Consider the following 21609-nt stretch of genomic DNA (forward strand, 5'->3'; position numbering starts at 1 on the left):
TGACTCAAGACCTGTCTACAATATAACGCACTGGTTGTTACTGATTCTCAGTTTCAAGAGTAAGGAAACTCCATCCCAGATCTTGGTTTCATTACTTTGCAGGAGTTGAAATTTCTGGCTGCTTCTGCCTGCTTCCAGACCTACAGCCCACTTTCTTTTTGTTTACAAATTCAATACACTTATTTTGTACTTCTGGTTCATGGAAATGCCTATATTGCTTTTGAACATAGCTGTGCTTTTAAATTTTCTCCATTTTCTATTCAAAAGCTCCAGAAATACACTGATCTAGGCACTTCATAGGCTAACATTTTAAAGTAAACATATGTGAAAGAGCAAAGATGGCTTTCTGTACAACAGAAAGCTCTATGTCATGCACCATTCATTGGCAATAAATCCTAAGTGAATATCAGAGTTCCAACGAATGAAATATGATCTGTGTATTCTTCTGGCTTAAAAGCAGAGAGCAGATCAGCAGCACTGTTCTGCCTTGTGCTGATGTTTATCCAGTTCCCACTTTCGTGAGGTCAAAAGAATGACATTGGGTCTGTTTACAAAATGTGGTGCCTATATAAAATATATCCCATAAAACACCTTAAGATCCAGTCGGTTTAATATAAAATGTTTTTAATTGTTTTTGAAAACATTTAAAAAACAATTTTTGAGCACTTTCAATAAAAAAAGAGAACTGAAATGCTACCGCAATATTCAACTACTGTAGTTTCAGCAGGTACAACAGACAACAAAACACTGGGGAAATCTGACTTTCTGCACTAAATGAAACATGAAACAGGGCTTGTTTTTGTCATTTATGGTGTAGTAAAGCACATTATAGTACAAGACTATTATATGAACCTTAGATGCACTGCACAAAAAAACACTTTCCTTCTTTTCAGTTCAAAAGTCAGTGCTTATTGCAATTATATGCAAAATTATTTACTTCATGAAGTCTTATCATGATAAACAGTATGCAAAATGTTTTAAACATCAAAACAATGAAAATAATCTGAGAAAAGAACGTAGTCAACAATAACTAAGCAGAATTAGTAAACATAAAAAAGTAAATAACTTGTGAATAACTATGCTTGCCTGGTTAACACTGAACCAGTTTCAAACAGCAAAGAAAAAAAAGAGTGGTTACAGGAATACCTAGTACTGTACAAGATAAGTCAATAACACTCATGCACATTTTGTGATCATGTATTAACATGGTGAAGCAAACTAAACTTAATTCTTCCTGCTGTAATATTCTCATGTAAGAGAATAAGAAATAGAAATATCTCATTGAGATCAATGCACATTGCTACATAAGACAATTTATCTGTCACTTTGATGACATTTTGTCTTTTCATAATGAAACACATTTAAAAAGTTTAATCTGTGGACTGTATTGGTTGCATTTATCCTAAGAGATGTGCCTACCACAGGTTCAACAAATTTAGTGCAATATATGAACCCCAGAAAGTTTGCTGGACGAATTCAACCAAATTTAAAGAGTTTGCTGCAATACTGTACAAGGGGTTAAAAATCCTCCAGTCTTTATATTTTTTATCAAAAAAGATTTCCATTATTTTTATAATAGTAGGAAGCTAATAATGTAAACAAGGGATTAGAATGGCCTCAAAATCTCCTTTTCAGAGTATCTCATATAGAAAGGCTCCCATCATTTGCTAAAAGAAATCACACAGTTTCCTTTGGGTATTGCATACTTTGGTGTGCAGTAGTGCTGTGTCTCAATGTACAGTGAAGAAATAACTAGCATCAAGAAAAAAATATCTAACAGATCATTAAATCAAGATAACAGCACACACACACAAATGCCAATAACTAGGACATATCAATATATAAACCTCTGAGCCAACCCTAGCACCATTTATTTATCAAAATATGTTAATACCCTACCTTGCAAATTTATTGAACAATGAAACCTTATTAAATTAAACCCTTCATCACGTTTGTCAAATATTCATTGATTGTAATCTTCTGATTGGCTTAAAGGAAAGCTTAGTTAGGTTCAAGGTAGCATAGCAAATGTTTTAATGTTAGCTTTAAAAACAATGGCAATTTTAAAATCTCTGAAAATGATCTTGAAACTCACTTAAATGGAGCTGTCAACTAGTGAGTAGATCTGTGTCAACATGAAATTCATAAATAATTATTCATAAAACAAAATGGGAGCCATAGAGAGAAACATTTTAAAACAAATCCTGAGTGCTTCTTTTGCAATTGTGGTTATCACAATAAATAAATTAAGCAAGTAATAAAATGCTCCTCTTCTTCAAGTACTATTGATATCCCCTTTGTTTTATCAGGGATATAAACATTTGTGGCTTCAGACCTTAGGTGGCTGGTGTTCAGTTTTTGATGTCATCTCCTTCCTGCTTATTTGTTTTTCAAAGGGATCCCATGATCAAATTGGATTACTCTATTCAGGAGGAGTAAAGGAGTCAGTCACTAAACTGAAAAGGAAAAAAACTGATTACTAAAGATTATAATGAAAAATTTCAAAATAAATCTCAAATAGAATTTTAATATGTACATGCAGCCATTGTGATGAAAAACTAAGAAAATGCTTTTGTTTTCCTTCTAATTCCCCTATCTCAACTAATAACAAAATATAAAACATTCTCCCAACATGTTTGTATTTATTCTATTAAATTACAGTGTCTGAAGTTATTTACTCGTTTTGTGTGTGTGTGCCTGTGTGTCTGTGTATGGTGTATGTGCTAGCTCCATATTAAAATCAACATTTTAAAATAAGACTAATGCAAGGTCACAAATATAAATGGCTACTAGATTTTCCTCTTAAAAATTTTAGTGCAGCTTTCGCTTTCCTTAAAGTAATATTTAATTTTCCATTATTTTCTCCTATTTAAGCCCTTCATTGTGGGTGTAAATGGTACTGAAGCCCCAGAAAGTCCTACAGAGATTTTTCATCCTACAGTAGCTCTATGCTTCAAGCCTAAATATTTATAATAACCTGAATATTATCCCTGTTTCAAGGAAGACCTTCTTGTCTACAGTTCACCTTAGCTATGATTTTATATCTAAAAGATAATGCCAACAACAAAATAGCCTATACCTACAATTGATGTTTTCTTCTAAATTCTGTGTATACCAACTGATGAATTAAAATGAACTTACACAAAATAAAGATCTAGACTGCTCTTGTAACAGCTGAATAGTTAATTGTTTACTAGCAAACAATGTGATTAAATGGGGAACATTATAAAATTTAAAACCTAATACTTGCTCTTCTACAGCCTACTGTCTTCAGAAACTTGTTAAGAACTGAGGCAAGTCTAACCATTTCCTACTGAAGAAGAAACCACTTCTGCAGCAAACGCTTTTAAAATGTCACAATTAATAGTAAGTGTTTCTGCTGCGGGAGGCACTTCCATTAAGACAAATACAATACATATGTCTTTAGATACAGTGTGCTACATATTATAAAACACAATTTAACCCAACATTTCAACAGTAGGATGGTCCTTGCTTTCTATCCATTCAAAACCTGATGAAGTCATAGAGTTCATGGATTCACTGCAAATTTGTTGAAATAATGGGTCATTCTTTAATTCTTCCAGTGTAGCTTCATCATCTTGTCCCTGCTGACGACCTGGATCAAACAGTAGATTTGGGTCTAAAGTGTTCAAATCATTGATGCTGCCTGAGAGCTCAGAAGACAACCTGATATCACTAGAGAAATCAGACGCACTATTAGTGAGATCAGATGCTACCTGACCTACCAGCTGCTGGTTGGTTTGTAAGCTGTCTCCACTCAACAGGTCTTTAACAGTGCTATTGAAATCTAATTGTGGCTCTCCAATTTCTGATTGTGCTTGATTATCTCCAGGAGAAAAATTGATCTGATCGGTGCTATTACTTTTGGTGAGGTAAGATGGTGTTTGGAATTCATAAACAGAAGTGCTGGAATCAATCATATTCTGTGGGTTGGCACTAGGAAAAACAGCGGAAGTTTCCAAAATCTGAGTGAGATTCATCCGGGCTGTGTAATTGGAGGGCAGGTTGTTCATTCCCAAACCTCTCACTGCATCATCATTGTCAGAATCAAGTTTACTCAACAAAACATTGGTTATTTTTTTACTGTTTGTTTGCTTCTGAAGAGCATTCGGGAAGGCTGTCTGCATCATGACTGTCAATGGAACTGATTGACTTCTTTGAGCTATGTTGTTGGCACATGCATCTGTGTGAACATTTGTGAAAACATGAACTTCTGGAGTTACCGGACTTCCAAAGGGGGTCACATTAGATCGTGGGATATTAGATACTGGATAGAGGGTGCTTCCACTAAGATTACGTTGGCGATGAACAGCAGGGCTCACACTCCGGCATCTGAAGTTGCTGCTGGCAGATGAATTAGTTCCTTTATTATCAAGAGGGGCAGGGACTGCAAAACCCTCCTGTTTGTTGGTATTATTTACAGTGGCACCTGGCTGCTGCACAGGAGAGACAGGAGTCAAACGACCAAAATGAGTGTCATGATGTCTGGACTGAGACTGATAGGACTGTCCAGGCACAGCAAAAGCATGAGGTTTCCTGAAACGGTCTTCCACTAGTTCCTGATAGCTTGGGAGAATCCCATGGCCAGAAACTGAGGAATTACCAACCCCACTATACCCATTATTCATCCATTCAAGCTTGGTTTTGTCAGGGTGGGTGGCCATGGGTCTTTGCATTGGTTTCACAGGACTACTTGAGACAATGCTGGCATCATGATATGCCATACTGGAGCTTATTGGGGTGAATGCAAATGGATTTCTGCATTCGACGGGGCTGGGAGGGACACTACTGCTGCAGTTAGAATGTGGAGTACCAATGGGTGTATGTCGGCTACTTCCTAAAGCACTATCCACAGGTGTAGTCTGGGCCAGCCTGGAGCAAGGGCTCTCCCGTGATAGACTCTGAGACCCAGCAATCATTTCAGAGGTTGGGGTAGGGGTTGGGGTTGGGGTTGGGGTAGGAGTGGGCGTGGGTGTGGGTGTGTGGACTGGAGTGCCATTGCTGTGGATGGGATGATAGAAGTGGGTGCTGGAGGTGTGAGACGACATTGGAGCTCCTGGAGTTACTGACTGACTCTGAAGTGTCATTCCCAAACAGTTACCGTAAGAATGCGAATTGTTCATTGACATTTGTTGCTCCATAAGCACCAGCTCTTCCACAATACTATCTTGTGTAAGTTCATCATCAAAAGGAAAGTAGCTTTCATTTGTCTGGGAAACAGAAGGTTCAAACTCCTTCAGTTCAGACTGCAGAGGTAACTGATCAGAAGAATGTGCTTGTATTTGATTCAAAGAAGATTCTTGTATCTGGCTATGTAGCTGCTGGGTATACGTTTCCTGTGGCATTCCTTCTAATTCCCAAACAGATTTCTCTAAGTCATTGATATCAGAGTGCTCAGGAATTGTCATAACACTGACATCTTGCTGTTGTTCACAGCTGGCAGATATAAACTCAGAATCCTTAGTGATTTGTTGCCATTCATTTGGATTAAAGCTGCCATCTGATTTTGAGTCACTGTCCAAGAGAAAGACACTTCCTTCAAGTTTTACTTTTATATCTGGAGATGATGATGGTGTTGTTTGCTGTTCCAAAGCTGGATCACTGGCAATAAGAGCAGAAGAGTTCAAGGGTTGATTTGCCACCATGTGTGAACTGATGTTTATTGATAGCTTGCTAGGAATCTGAGCACCTGGTGTTGAACTTTCTGTTTTCCCTGAATGTGGAACCTTTTGGTCTTTCTTAACACTGCCTGGTTTCTGACCTTCTGTGATAACTGCAGAAAGCTGTTCCACAATTGGTTTCTTTACAGGAGGCACCTGGGACTCTTGCAATGTAGAAGACAGTCGTTTTCTTGGACTTTTAGTGCATAATTTAGGGTCTTTATTATTTATTGAGTCACCATTAGACGGTGAGCTGGTGCTGGTGAAAGTTAAGTTCTGAGAAGCAACTGAGAGAGTGACAGTGCTCTGATTATTGCCTGTTGACGTGCCTGGCACAATTTCATTACAGCGACTTTTACATTTGGTCCTCTGGTCACAGACCTTAGTTGCTTTTATTTCAATGATACCTTCATTTGAAGGTTTCTGCACTACTCCATCTGTATTACTTTTCGGACCCAAAAGGGCACTAGGTGTTGTTTGGGGAGCTTTAGCCCCATCAGAGTTCTCTTGGCACTGTACAGGATGCTCATCTGATGATGTTTCAGGTTCCATTTTGACTTCCACAGCAGATGTTCCTCCAGCGCTGCTGCTTCGGGACCCAGGAGACTGAAGTGAAACAACAGAACCATTCTTGATCTGTGGAATGCTCCTCGATTCTTCTGTTGTTCCTGTAGCACTGTTGACTGAGGCAGAATGTTTAAGAGGGGCACTACTGTTGCTGGGTGTGAGGGATATTGTTGTCATTTTCACCACATTTAGAGAACTCATGTGTGAAGCAGGTACAACAGCAGTTTTGATGGGACTACTAGTAAAGAGGACAGTAGTTGGAGAGCGGATGGTGAGCGCACTGGTGTTGGCTGGTTTGGGTAAGATCTGAGGGTAACGGTGCCGGGCAGAACGATCCCCGCCAGGACTGGCTGGAACGTTCTGAGGAGTCTTTGGTGCCTGTTTCACAGACTGCATGTGCTGAGTGACCACTTGTACATTGAGGGGAAGAACTTTGCCGTCAGAAGAACTCACTGGACTTGGTGAAGTTACCAATTGCCTGGTCCGCTGGACCTGTTATAAAGTACAAAACAAAAAACCAGATTTAAGAAGTCCGGGTTATAAATAGTAATTCGTATATCTATATGCTTTTATGGAATTTATTAAATGTTAATGTTAAAAAGAAAAAAAAAGACAGTTCCTATGTTAAAAGGCAGTTCTTCTAGATCAGGTTCTATACAACCAGACACATAAATATAACAAATGCAACCATAATGCAGTATAATTATAAAATATAATAATAAGAAAGAACATTAAATCATTTTTCAGTTAACAAGACTAATATCTTCACATTTGTGATGAATATTTGCTGAAACAATGATTTAAGGAGGTTATAGGAAGAAGAGATAAAATCTTCAAGAAACATACAACAAAGGTATCTATTGGAATCTATGTCAAAAAGATGGCTTACTCATAAGGGAAACTGTCATATAATGGGTCTACCTTGGACTTTAGTAACTGGACCACCATGACTAAGGTCCCAAACAAGACTACTATCTACTCAAGTTTGCTCTACAGTGAATTGTGTGGTTCCCAGGTATTTCAAGTTTTAATGGCATGATGATAACGATGATAGCAAGAACAAGAAAAACAAAACAAAGTTATCTCCTTAATAATATTATCAATAATAACACAAAGTACCACTTTACTCTGGCATGATGCATTCTCATTTTAAAAGCTCCTTCATCATAACCTTAGTTGTGTGAGATAGGAAAGGAGACAATTAACCTCTATTTGTAGATAAGGAAACAAACTAGCTATCTAAAAGGACCAACCCAAGGTCCTATTACTACATCCAGCAAGCCACAGATAGGCCTATGTTAAAGCATTATTAATACACATTATAGTTTTGCTCCACCTGTTAAAAAGTTTAAACAAAAAGAAGTTTGCAATTATATTATCTTGGCTCAGCCAGGAATGAAACAACTCTGAAAATCACTCACTATTACATATAGCTCTGACTAATTATGTGCATACTATATATGTCCTGAGTCTTTGTATTTTCATGTATATTCACTTTATAACTCACTTTGTAATCAACAACATACATCCTCAATGAAAAAACAAATGACTGAAAGGGAATCTGTCTGTGGTCACAGAACCAGTTTATGACTGTGTCTACACCTATACTTGCCTCGTTCTCATTTGCCAATTTTAAGTAAAAGATTGATTTCTCATCATCCCAGTAAGGCCAAAAACTATGTAATGATATTACCGGAATGGGACTAGGGACAGCTGCCACAACGATACCAATAGGTTGAGGAGAAAGGATTGCAGGATTTCCATTAGGAAGATTAGTCACTCCATTGGTTGTAGCGCCTTCTGATTTTTTTGCTGAGGATTCTCCGGGCAAAGGGGATTGTAGTTTCTGTTCTTGCTGCTTCTTTTGGATTTTCCGTTGCAACTGCTGTTTAGCATCAATAGGAGATGGCAAAGTCTTTACCTGAGGCTGAAAGGAATTACTTTCAGCTGTAGGTATAAAAGCAGAAGGCTGGGTAATTCCTTTAATTCCTGAAAATAAACAGAAAGGAAAGCTAAAATACTCTCCTTTATAGAAGGCAGTTACAACTCAGTTTCTTTGAATATGTAGCCATCTACTGGGCAAAGCAACAAAAACAGCAAATTTTAACTAACAATTTCTTTATAAAGCTTAAGTATTACACCAATTTACAAACATTTCTCAGTATGGCTTTAACTGTCATTTAAAAATATGGTTCAACCCCGGTGACAGTTTCCATTAAATCAACAATAACATTATTTTGAAAAGAGTAGCTGTATCATAAACGTGCAGAAGCTAAGACAAATAAATGTCAAGATAGCACTTTTACATTTTATCAGATATAAGCAAATTCTCCCCCTTCTCTAATTAGAAAGAAATTCATGCATTTTCATAATTTTAATATTCACAGGAGCACTCAAAAAATTTTGCTGAAACCACTCCATATCTTAGAAAAAATTTGTATGAGGAAAACAAGTTTTTAATCTTACCAGAAACACATAAAAAGTACTACTATTTTAATTCCTACTGTACAATTATTCCAGTATGGCCTAGAGGAAATTTAGAAGCAGAATTTCTCAATAAGATGAAGGTTAAGATATTCCAAAAAGTGTCACTGAGAAAACTTTTTAAACTATCAGTAAGATAAACACTGAAAAAAGAAACAATAAAATAAAATTTAAATTTCAAAAATTGATTATGTAATAAAATTAATTTTTAAAAAAGCTCATTCCACTATTGGGATGTGGCATTAAGATCATTAGAAAGTAAGCTGTTGTCAGTCAAAACAGTGAAGAGAAGAAAGGGGAGAGAAACACTACCTTACTGGTACACCTTGCCCTTCCACTTCCTTCCCCACCCCATTTCTGCTTTTCATCATTCTAGTTAACAGCAATGACTTGGCATGTATGGGGGTGGGGTGAGCAGGAAAGAGAGAAAGAGGAGACTCTAACACTCACCCCACACTCACTCCTTAATAATCCCTCATCTTTTGCCCCCCTCTTTTAAGTACTAGTTTTCTTCTCAAATCCAGTTCCAATTGTACTGGGCCCTCCTGGCCCTCAGCCGTAGGTCTGGCTTCTCAGCACCTGTACCCTAGAGAGCCTCTGCCAATGGCTCACAGCTCGGCTGTCTTATTCCTCCTGCCAGGGTTTCTAGACAGGAATGAGTTCCAAGCAGCTGACTTACAAAAGGACATTTGTAACACAACCTGTTCTTAATATGGAGTCTGTATTTATAAAAAAACAAATTCATCTTCAAAGGATGAAAATTAATCTACTACCAAGGATACATTTTGAAAAATGTAGTCAGGGCTGAGAACAAAATTCCAAGAGAGATTCTAAAAGTGTTCTGAATAATGGTGCAATTAGTAAAGTATTTAGCCTCCCAGGTTGATGGCTTTCAAAAATGGAAAACACCTGTTTATAAATGTAATTTTTAGTACTTTTGTTAAAAAAACCCCACACTTTTATTTACACTTTACACCTTAAAAATTCATTCATTCAATTCAGTCGACATTTCTTTCAGTTAGACTTTATGAATGATGTGAAAAATAAGAAAGACAGATGTTTCTTTTCCCGTAATGCCTTCTAAGTCCTCAACCTGCTGAAGAACTCTTCTAGGTGTCAGTAGGGACAGCAGAAAGAGAACAGAGAAAATTGAAAGGTCCATACTTTTTAAAGCTCGTTTTGTCAGAAGATAAGAAGACAGTACGATATAATTGAGTTAAACTGGGCGTTGGAGACAGACAAATCAGGATTCAAATCCTGGTCCCACTACTTATTTGCCCATGGACAAGTTATTAATACTTAACCTCCTGGAGTCTGTTTCCTGATCTGTAAACTGGGAATAAATAACACCTATATCACAGGACTCCTGGGGGGAATTAAATGAGGTAACATATGAGAGCAATCTAGCTAGCACTCTCCTGCTTGTAAATATAATGAACAGATTTAGGTCATACAGTTTACATGTAGACAGAAAAAACTGTGACTAGCTTTTGTAAGAGACTGTTTTTTTGAAATGGGTCCTCATCTGGCTATAAAATGAGAGGACAGAGTACCCTTATACACACACACACTTAAAGCTTTTGATAAAATGTAAACTGAAAGAAAACTGGTTTACTGTTAAAATGTACAAGTTATGATATTTTGAAAAAGTTAATTATGAGACTATAATTCTCTGGCTGGGATAAATCTATTGTAGATTTAAAAATATTTAGATTTACGCTGGATACAGTGACTCATGCCTGCAATCCTAGCACTTTGGGAGGCTATGGTGGGAGGATTCCTTGAGGCCAAAGGTTCCAGACCAGCCTGGGCAACATAGTGAGACCCTGTCTCTACAAAAAGTACAAAAATTAGCTGGGCATGGTGGCATGTGCCTGTAATCCCAGCTGCTCAGGAGGCTGAGGCAAGAGGATCCCTTGAGCCCAGGAATTCGAGGTTACAGTGAGCTATGATGATGCCATTACACTCTAGCCCAGGCAACAGAGTGAGACCGTGTCTCAAAACAAAACAAAACAAACTTAGATTTAACATTTAGAAGAATCGTCCCTAGAACAAGTTACCTATTAATATGTTTTTCACAGAATTCATAATTCCCTAGAATTACAATAATCTATTCATTCTTCTTTAGGTTTATAAGGTATGAACGAAATAAGATATTTAAAAAATTTCATCAGAACTGATACTTTACACAGCTATTATTGTAGGAAGAAGTCATTTATTCCAACAATATTGTCAATTCCAAAAATTTCTCCTTTAATGAAAATACGCACTTGAGTGTATATTCAAAAAAAATAACTCTTGCTATTTTATAATAATGCTTCACAGAGTTTATTTTTTTTGAGACCAAGTTATCTGTCACAGTGTCCAAAGATCATTTTATTTATAAATACTAGTTTCTTGGAAAGGAAGTCTAGCAAGTAATTTTAAAATTTAATATTATTATTTTACTTCTAATATTTATCAATTTAGATACACATGTACTTAAAAGGACATATGCACACATTCTTTAAATTTAAAAGCAGCAATGGAAAAATTAATAAAGTATCAGCTGAGGAATCTATAGTTTCATATTCTAGCAAAGCAATACTTAAAAATACAGCATTAAGTTTATAATGAAAGGATACTGTTATTATTATTATTTTGTTGGCTCAACAAACATATCCAAATGTAGTGTTAAGTGGAGTAAGAGTGAACTCTTACAAATACTAAAAAGATGAAGTTCTTTGGTCAAACTCTTCTTTTGCTACCAACTCCAAATACAGTGACACCCCTGCCAGTTTTAGTCTATTAACAATTTAGTACCTGCTGGTGCTGCTGCCATTACAGTTAGAGCTGCCATTGACTTGGTGCCTATATAGTGACTTTTTACAAGGAAGCGGGCTAATTCCAAGACTGTGTCAAATGGTTGGCTTAACACTTTCTGGGCCCACTCACACACAAGACGGCAAGCAGAAGAGATAACTTCCTCATCAATATTTTGCAGCTGCCCAGAAGGTTCAGCTCCTTCCAACTAAACAAAGAAAAAAAGGAAAAGTTAACCATAAAAAGATTAGAGAAATTAAATTGAGGCACACTGAAGATATGTATTCTTCATTAGGAGATATGATCTAAACGTTTTGGGTCAAAGCAGTATGAACTGACCTGTTGGCAGATATATAAGGGCTTTGCAAATAAGAGACCCATACCCATCAGGGCATAGCAGTCAACAGTATTGTGAACATAACACCTTAAATGGTTGTTAAACATATATGAAGACTAATAGATATTTTGAATCTTTGTAAAACCTTTTCTAACTTTAATAAAACAAACTATGTCAGTAGCCATATTTTTTCTTCAAAATTTATATTATACATATTGCTCTATGACTTACTTTTTCCTTTTGACTATACATACACATACATATAGTCAATATATATCATGGACTTATCTAAAAATCAGTAATTTTAGATATTTGTTCCCCCAAATTTCATGTTGATGTAGGTCATCTATGCTAATATTTTTCAGTCACTGAGGGATTTTTTTCCCACTCATTTACTTTTGTCCCTGGTCTTATCCAAATGAGACTTTGTGGGATGCATTTCACTGTTGATATAAAGGTAAAATTCTACTTTTTAAAAGGAAAAGGCAGAATTCTTACCCCATCTCCAGTTTTGTGAAAGTCAAGGTTGGGCAGTGTTGGCATATGAACAAAAGCTTTTTTTCTTAGTCCACTGTAGCAATACGTAATAAATAGTTAAGGTCTAAAGTACTCTAAATTAAATGACCTGCTTATTACAGACAGCACTTGAGAAGTAACCATATATGAAATGAGAATAAAATCAGCCTGAGATAACATCTATTTTCTGAATTCTTCAGTAAGAAAAACCTTAATAGTTGAAACTTGAGATACTTTTACTCTTTTGAAACTGGAATAGTCCTTGTAGAATGTTAAATATTACTGTCTTAAATGAAATGATTCTCATCTGTTATAAATTTTATGAATAAATGTTCCTAATATGCTGTGCCAGCCACCAGTAACAAACAGGTCAGAAGGAAAGGAATAGCCAGATGGAAACCTGGCACAGAGAAGGGAAACTTTAGCCCAAGGCACTGGGACAAAAACAACTCTTAAGAGTGTCACAAGGGTTTTAACCTTTTCATTTCTCTTTTTCCACTGAAACACACAGGATTATCACCTGTAACATGCCAAAAACACATCAAGACATTTTTGTTCGTATTCAGGAAACAAGGACAGGTCATGCAACAAGTGGTTAGAGAACACCTGCAACCGCCTTCCTCCCTTCCCTTTCCTCTCATCTCCTCCATAGTAGCTAATTTTATGCTTTGAAAAGTGGCTGAAAAGCTAAGCAGGGAGAAAATGCATGCACTTCTATCTGATATGATACAGAGACCCTCTATTTTACAATCTACTTTCAAGAGTAGAAGGAACTTCAATAGATTCTTAATTTTCCTTACTTCTGTTTGCTCCCATTTCTCTATCACAAGAGGGACCTTTTCTATGCCTTAGCTTTAATCTTAATACACATTTTAAATGGCTGGCTGAAAAACACTTTAAAGCAAACACTAATCTCTCAGTATGTGTTCCACAATATACTTTTTTTTTTTTTTTGCCAAAGAGATTGCCTATGTTTTTAAACTAGGGGAAGGAAAGAAAATAAGCTAACCTCTTTCTCCACTTTTATTATTTTAAAATTGCTGAACATATGGCAGGTCTCGATAATTCTTACTATTAAAGCAAAGGAGATCAAGGCCATTAATAATACTCCACAGTGATAGAATAAGGTAAAACCTATCACAATCCTAATATAAAAATGAATCATTATTTGCTATTTCTCTTGCAGTTTGATAAGCAGCTGAGAAAATAACATTTGCAATTATTCCACTAAGTCCTTTTGAGTTGCTTATATTTGTTGATTTAAATTTATTTCTAAATATAGTTGGCAGCTGAACTACAACAGATGTTTTATAATAAGTGAGAACATAAAGAGATTATTAAAACCATTTTGGTAAAGGATATTTAGATTTGCCTCTCGTGCCCAAACGACGTGCCTTCATGTTTGGAAAGACGTTTTTCATGATCTTTCCAAAATCAGCAGCACTTAACGGATGGTAACCAAGATTGTCACAATAGCTCCTGCAAAAGAAGGATCGACCAATTTAGAGAGTAACAGAATTTATAATTACGTAGCATGGTGCTATTTCAACACAATTTGATCCGTTTGACAAAGTGAAGCAAAGGATCTTTAAATTATATACCACAATTTATATGATCATTATTCTTTGGAGATGCGTGTTAACTCAGGTTTAGTTAGCTGGATTCACCCTCAGGGTATATAGTACTGTTTTCAATAGCATTCAAGAAACTTGCAAGAAGATACAACGTTGGTACAAAGTTTTCCAACTACAACCTGAAATGAATATATCCAGCTCAACCAGTAGGGCTATAATTTTCCATGTATGTATTAGGCTCACATACTGGGATAATTTCCCATATATATATATATCATGCACATCAGACATTAGAGACAACACTACACATAGTTTAAAATTTAGAAACATGATATCTTAGAACTAAAAGGGACCGTAGGAATCATCTACACCAGTACTCTCATTTTACTGATAAGGGAAAAACACCAAGGCACATTAGAGAGGTTCCAAAGGTCCCAGCATTCTCCTCTCGCTAACTCCACTACCCCTGGTATTGCCTGGAAAAAAAAAGTGACTTTGTAAGACAGTAACTTCAAGTGGGATCAGGAGATAAGCCAAGTCTTAACTACCACTGGAATCAGGTGTTCTATTTTTCTCTAGAGCTGCCAGTCATAGGTAAAATGCCAATCCTCTAAAGTTCAGCAGCAGACCAAGGTCACTATCTTGTTCTGGCTGCCAAGGTCGTTCTCGTAACTGTTGTGTTGGCCTTTCGGAGAACCACTACCTGGAAAAGAAGAGGAAGTCAGAGAAACTATCTCCTCCTCTCACCTCTCATTCAGCATCCACCAGGACAGCTTCTTGATAAAGTCATGCACTGGAGAGCCCAAGAGAGACATTTAGGATGAAGAAAGAGGTGAAAACAACTGGGAGGCATGGCAGGCAGGGTGTAATGGAAACAAGAAATTGGGTCCTTGTAGACTACTGAATATCCTGACAACATTTCTGAAGTGACCTGAGCTCAAGATGTCAAATTTGGGAGAGACTCAGGAGAAGGCAGACACCCCTGGGTGACTTAATACACAGAGTATGGGGGTAGGTCTGGAGACAACGGTATTTTTCTTGGTTGTCCCTTCCTTATCCCCACAACAAATCCCACAAGGAAGGGTAGAGGGGGAGGAGTTGCCCAGCAAACACATTCCCAACAATACTGAAGTGTAGGGAGGAGGAAAAGGGAACAAGTATTGAAAATTTCCAATATAGGAAGTATTACCTACTCACATTTACATTGAGACTAAATGTGCTACTTCAAGTGGTTCAGGGGTCAAGGTACAAAGTGAAGAGGTCACTATTTTTGGGTGCTGGCAATGGAAACGCGTTGCATCAAATCATAACAATTTCAGTAGCAAGTTAAATTAGTCATCTTTAGGGTCCAAACTAGCACAGAAAGAAAATGTGAATAAAATGAGGTTCTTTTGCACCTCAGGGACTTGACACATGTTGGTTCCTCTACCTGGAACATTATTTTTCTTATCTTTCAAGTTTCTGCTTAAATTTTATGATTTTGAACGGGTCTCTTCTGACTATCCTATCTAAAACAGTGCCCTCCTGCCACACCCTCACCATATTTCCTTATCAGTGTACTCTGTTTCTTTTCCTCCCATGATTTATAATTACGGGACAGTTAATTTACTTGTTGTTTGTCTCCTCCATTACACTACATTCAAACAGGTCAATGACCGTATCTAACAGGTTTGCCATTGTATTCTCACCAGGAACAACATTCATAAGTCACACTAGGCCCACCTGTATGTCATATCTAAAGAAAAAAACCCACAAAACAAAACAACACTGCCCACTTGCTCCTATGACAGCACTGGCAGATGGGCCTAAAAACCTGAAATCAAACCAAGAGAAGCAGGGTAATGAGGCTTATGAGAGACAATATATACATTCTACTCTCCCTTTGTCATTCAGATTTTGATGTTTTTTTCATTACTTTAGTACACTAAAAGTTTTTACTTTGGCAGAAGGGGTATGAGAAAGGTTGTCAAAAGGAATAATGCTAAGTATTGTTGACCTAAAGAAAGTGAGGCAAAATTAATACAGAGTTTATTTGGGCCAAGGTTGAGGACTGCAGGTGGGCAAACACTGGAAAGGGCTTCAGAGAACAAAGGAGAGCTCAAGTTTTTAAACAAAGAAGGATGAATTAGGAGAGACGGCAATTACAAAAGTTGTCAGGAATTCCCAATTGTTTACAGAAATAACACTGATTAGTGACTGGCTATACATTGTTGAACTACACGGTATGAGTTATGGTTTCCAGCATATGACACTGTTAGGTTAATTTATGCCTACTTGATGGTGATCCTTAGTCTAAAGTCCTGCAGCAGGTGGGTTACTTAGCTCCAGGGAGGAGTGAGACTTGACTACTGTCACATTTCAATGTCTTTCTGGGCCTAATAATTTAAAGGGGCCCACATTCCTCAGGAAGTTTCTTTTATTTCTTAGTATCAGGATGACCAATACAAAATTTGCTTTTCAAATACAATTTATATTGAGTGGTGACTTCACAAAATGATCGTACAATTTCACCTGGTTTTTGATATGTATTTATTCCACCTTTGGGAAAGAAGAATTTTTTAAATAAAGATTTATACTCTTGAGTAGATAAACATTAAAAGTACCCTGTAGACATATACACAGATCAAATTACTCCTCCTGAATCAAAGAGTAGGTAATGTTAGAAGAAAACTGCTTAGGAGTCAAAATTTTATACTCTGACACCTCACATGTCAAAAAGAAAAGAAAAAAGAACTTCAATGTGAAAACAATACCCAGAATAGGTCCTTGATTTAATTTTGTGAAATCTTAGAACTGGAAATAAATCCAGAAGTTACATAGTTCAACTTCCTGCCAAATAGAGAAATGGTCATACTCCTAAATAAACATTTCCCTGATGAGAGCTCCTAATTTATTTTTTATTTTTTTTAATGATTCTGTCTTAAATCTAATTTAGTAAGCATTTATACAGTATTTATTCATAATTTTGAAACCAGTGCTATATAATAAGCCATAGGTCATTCTAGGCCATGTGGAGATCTTGGTTAGTTTACATCTCATTTTCCTGTTTCATAACTTTAACTGCAGCTTGATCAAGCAAGATATGGTGTCAATTAACACCTAACTCAGCATCAGATTATACTTATGCAAGACTTAAAAAAGGGTGAGGAATAAAGAATGTTCTGTTAACAGGATAACTAACACTCTAATGTCATTCTTAAAATGAGATCATTTGGGTTTTTCCTCTTGCTCTTTACTTAAACATATGTTTTTGAAACTAATGTTCAACATGATCATGAACACCTCATTCAAATTCACAGTAGCAATTCAATCTTTAATGTTTATTGATACCATTTACAAATTAATTATATAAGTTAAAGGTTAACATTGTTTAATGGTACAAAAATATAAACAATTGTAAAAGACTGGTGGCAAAATAATAGTCATAGGATACCTAACTTTGATATTTTCTGAGTGCTTTGTGTTACCTCATTTAATCCTGTCAACCACATTCAGACAGGTGTTTTTATTAAAACTAATTTTATAGATTGCATAGAGAGGTGCTTTTGGAAATGATCTAGTCTCGTCTAATCCACTTATCTTACAGACGAGGCACTTTTATTGCTAATTAATGACTATAAACACACTAAATGTTTGGAATGCAACCAAAATTACACCATAAAATTTTTTCCTAATATTTATCAGAAGAATTTATTAAGAATTATCAGTTTTCTATTAAAAGCCCTCTTCTTACTTAGATCCACATTGTTATTTTGGTAAGTCTTAGCATTCATGTATTATAAATGACAATAAAAGAATGGGAATTTAGGGAGGCCCCAAAGACATAGTAGAATTACATTCCCTTTAAAGTATTAATGAAACAATACATTTGCTAGGTAATCTGGAAGACATATGAGATAAAAGTAATATGGTCAAATATCTAATTAGCTTGCACCTTACAAAGTGGAAAGGTTGTTGAAATCCTCCAGTATTTTTAAGGAGTAATGAGCGTCTGAGACTCTGAAGAGAAAACTCTTTGAAAGTACCTGAACTTGACCATAAGGAAATTTATCTTTTTCATGTTGTTCCCTGTTCTGGGCAGAACAATGACACAAAGTTGAGTCTGAGGCATAGCTAACGTCTACTGGGCTCTGGCATTTGGCAATGAACACTAGAGATCACTGCAGAAGTGCACAGTGTAATGCATGTGATGGTTTGGTGTCCCAGAGGATAGAATGGCTGTAGAAGACTATAAAAGTCTGTTGGTTAGCTATGATATCTTCTAGTCTAGGCCCTGATGAGAAATTTAAAGTTATTATTAATAGTAGTACTATTAGGCCAAGCTTAGACTAACATGTCACCTTTGAAATTCACTTGATAATATTTATTTTTGTGGTAACTATACACTGAACAATATAAAATTAAAGCGTTAAACTATCACATATATATAAAAAATGATCAAGTATGACCTTCTTAACCAGGACTTGCCTTTCCTTTCCATCATTTTGGTTAATAATCCTATAAAAAAGATTCAGGGAACCATGATTGACAGGTTAAGGACCATATCCTGAAGTTTATAAATTAATAAAAAGCCATAAATTTTAGGGATAATCATCTGATAAATCCTCAATATTTTAAAAAGAAATTTGTGTCCTTATTTATTTAATCGCAGTAAAACGTAAATTCTAACGAAAGGCTTGATCTCTCACTATTGCCTATGAAAGAGCCATTTAAAACAACTATTCTGCTGGGTGCGGTGGCTCACGCCTGTAATCCTGCTACTCTGGAAGGCTGAGGTGGGAGGATCGCTTGAGGCCAGGAGTTTGAGACTAGCCTGGGTAACATAATGAGACCTGTCTCTACGAAAAATTTAAAAAATTAGCTGTACAAGGTGGCACATGCCTGTAGTCTCAGTTACTTGGAAGGCTGAGGCAGGAGGATTGCTTGAGCCTAGGAGTTCCAGGCTACAAGTGAGCTACAATTGTGTCACTGCACTCCAGCCTGGGTGACAGAATGAGATCCTGTCTCTGGAAAAAACAAAATAAAACAAACAAAAAAAGACTTCTTTTGGTCAATTTATTTAAAAAAATGTTTTTCCTTTGGTCAATTTCATTGGTTTTTCTTCTTGTTTGTTTTTTGAGGCTCTATCACCCAGGGTGGAGTGCAGTGGCCTCATCCCAGCTCACTGCAGCCTCAAACTTCTGGGCTCAAGCAATCCTCCTGCCTCAGCCTCCTGAGCAGCTGGGACTATAGGCGTGTGCTTTTCTATTTCTTTGTAGAGACACAGCTGGTCCCAAACTCCTGGCCTCATGCAATCCTCCAACCTCAGCCTCCCAGAGTGCCAGGATTACAGGTGTGAGTCACTGTGCCCAGCTGGTTATTGTTTTTTTAAGCAAAGACACATATATACATATACATGATAAATACGTTGATCACACTCTACATGTACTACAAGCCTTATTTGTACACTTACTTTCATTTTTGAATTGCCTTAGGTCTTCTTTGTTTTAAATTAACTGTATATAAAATATTCAGATTATATGAATATAGACAGTAACCACCTATATACACTGTGAATTAACAAAAACACTGAAGAAGGCATTAACCCAATGGATTCCTGATTAACCACCTCTCTTCTCTGAATTTCCATCCACACCCAATTATATTACACTTAGTTCTTCAACACTTGGGAACATTTCTGAAATCATGTTAGTAAAAGAATAAATTCAAATTTTAACAAGGTTGTATATGTTAAAAAAAAAAAGCCAACAGACTCCAACATTATCTAGTGTGACTGTAACATTTTGTAGACAAGAAAACTAAGGAACAGAGAGGTAAAGATGATTTGCAAGAATAATTAATAAGTTGTTCTTTATATTACTGATGACTCCAGCAGAACATGATAGGCAGTCAATACACATTGGTTGACTGGTGGCACTACAACATTTACAAAAGTTTTCTTCTTAGGAACAGTGATCAGTCCTCAATTTAATTTCCTACATAAGATCATAAATACATATAATTATAAAGTTTACAGTATGACATTCTTATAGAATCTTTGTCAGTAGAAAATGAGTGAGATGTATTTACTTATCTTTAATGAGCGTACAGAAGAAGTGATAAAAATGGACAAAGACTTAAATAGGTTCTTCACAAAAGAGGAGATCCAACTGGTGCAAGAATGTATTAAAAAGGCATTCAGCTTTAGTAGTTATCAAGGAAATGCACATTAAAACTACAATGGAAAAAAGGCTAATGTCCATACACAGTATAATGGACAAAGAAATTGTGGTATATATTCAAAAATGGAATACTAAACAGAAGTGAGAATCAATAAACTAAAAATACATAAAACAAACTGCACAAATTGTGCAGACATAATACTGAGTAAAAAAGAAGCCAGATACAAAATAGAACATATCATTAATTTCACTCACGTAATGTTCAACAACAAGCAGAGCTAATCTGTGGCGATACAAGCCAGAATAGTAGTTACCCTTGGCAGGGATGAGGTACTGGTAAGGACAGTAATTAGAGGAGGTTATAAAAGGTCTTCAGGATTATTGCAATGCTTGGTTTCTTGACCTGGATGCTGGTAATATGAGTGTTCTCACTTTGCAAAGATTTACCAAGTTGTACACATACAATTTGTACACTTTTCTGTGTGTATGTTACTTTTCAATAAACATTAGATAGAGTGTTGTAAATAAAATGCTATGGCCAAGATATAAACAAGATACCATGTGATCACAGTGAAGAAGGTAATTTTAACATAGAGAACTGAGGGTCTAATAGTATAGGGAAAAAATGGATTTAAATTGTGCCTTAGAGAGAGAGTAGATTTAATCATAAGGGTTAGGGCAGGTGGAGGGTGAGGCAGGTCTATTTTATGTGGAGGAAGTAATGTGAACAAAAATTGAGAAAAGCAGCATGTGGTTTTGAAATTAAGTTCAAAATAGTAAGGTGTAGGATAAACGGTGGTAAAAAGAAAAGAGGGAGAAGAGAGATTTATACAAAATAAGGTTCATACCAGGTAAAGCTAAAAAAGTTAGATTGTGGATGACTTTGAATAATAACTGCTGCCACATATTGAGGGCTTAGTGTATATCAGACATTGTAATAAATGTTTTATATACATAAGGTTTTCTTGGGACCTTTCATTATATTTTTTGCATTTAAAATTTAAAAAATTGAAATATAATAATTATACATATTCACGGAGTACATGGTGATGTTTCCATACATGTACTGTATAATGATCAGATCAGGATAATTAGCAAATCTATGATCTCAAACATTTATCACTTTAAAAAAATTTTTTATTTCAAAATATTAGGGGATATAAGTGTTCTTATTACATGGATGAACTGTATAATGCTGAAGTCAGGGCTTTTAGTGTGCCAGTCACCAGAATAGTGTACATTGTACCTGATAGCTAAGTTTTTATCCCTCACTCCTCTCCCACTCTTCCCCCTTCTTAGTTTTCAATGTCTTTTATACCACTTTATGACCATATGCACCCATCGTTTATCTCCCACTTATTAGTGAGAACATGTGGTGTTTGGTTTTCCATTTCTGAAATACTTCACTCTATTAGAATAATGTTCTCCAGTCCCATCCAAATTGCTGCAAATGACATTATTACATTCATTTATCATTTCTTTGTGTT

The 21609-nt window shown here is 36.1% G+C and overlaps 1 protein-coding gene across 1 annotated transcript in view; it reads right to left on the reverse strand.

Moving 5' to 3' along the window:
• Nucleotides 1-607: 607 nt before the first annotated feature.
• Nucleotides 608-21609, reverse strand: part of RFX7 (regulatory factor X7) — a 141279-nt gene continuing 120277 nt past the window's right edge. The window contains exons 5-9 of the mRNA XM_045529807.1: nucleotides 13750-13866; nucleotides 12370-12454; nucleotides 11535-11742; nucleotides 7942-8237; nucleotides 608-6740 (exon numbers count right to left, since the gene is read on the reverse strand). Coding sequence (XP_045385763.1) covers nucleotides 3459-6740; nucleotides 7942-8237; nucleotides 11535-11742; nucleotides 12370-12454; nucleotides 13750-13866 — 3988 coding nt within the window. The 3' untranslated portion in view covers nucleotides 608-3458. The remainder of the gene's footprint in view (nucleotides 6741-7941; nucleotides 8238-11534; nucleotides 11743-12369; nucleotides 12455-13749; nucleotides 13867-21609) is intronic.

This window comes from Lemur catta, chromosome 1 (genome assembly GCF_020740605.2).
Source record: "Lemur catta isolate mLemCat1 chromosome 1, mLemCat1.pri, whole genome shotgun sequence".
In the NCBI taxonomy this organism is placed as follows: domain Eukaryota; kingdom Metazoa; phylum Chordata; class Mammalia; order Primates; family Lemuridae; genus Lemur; species Lemur catta.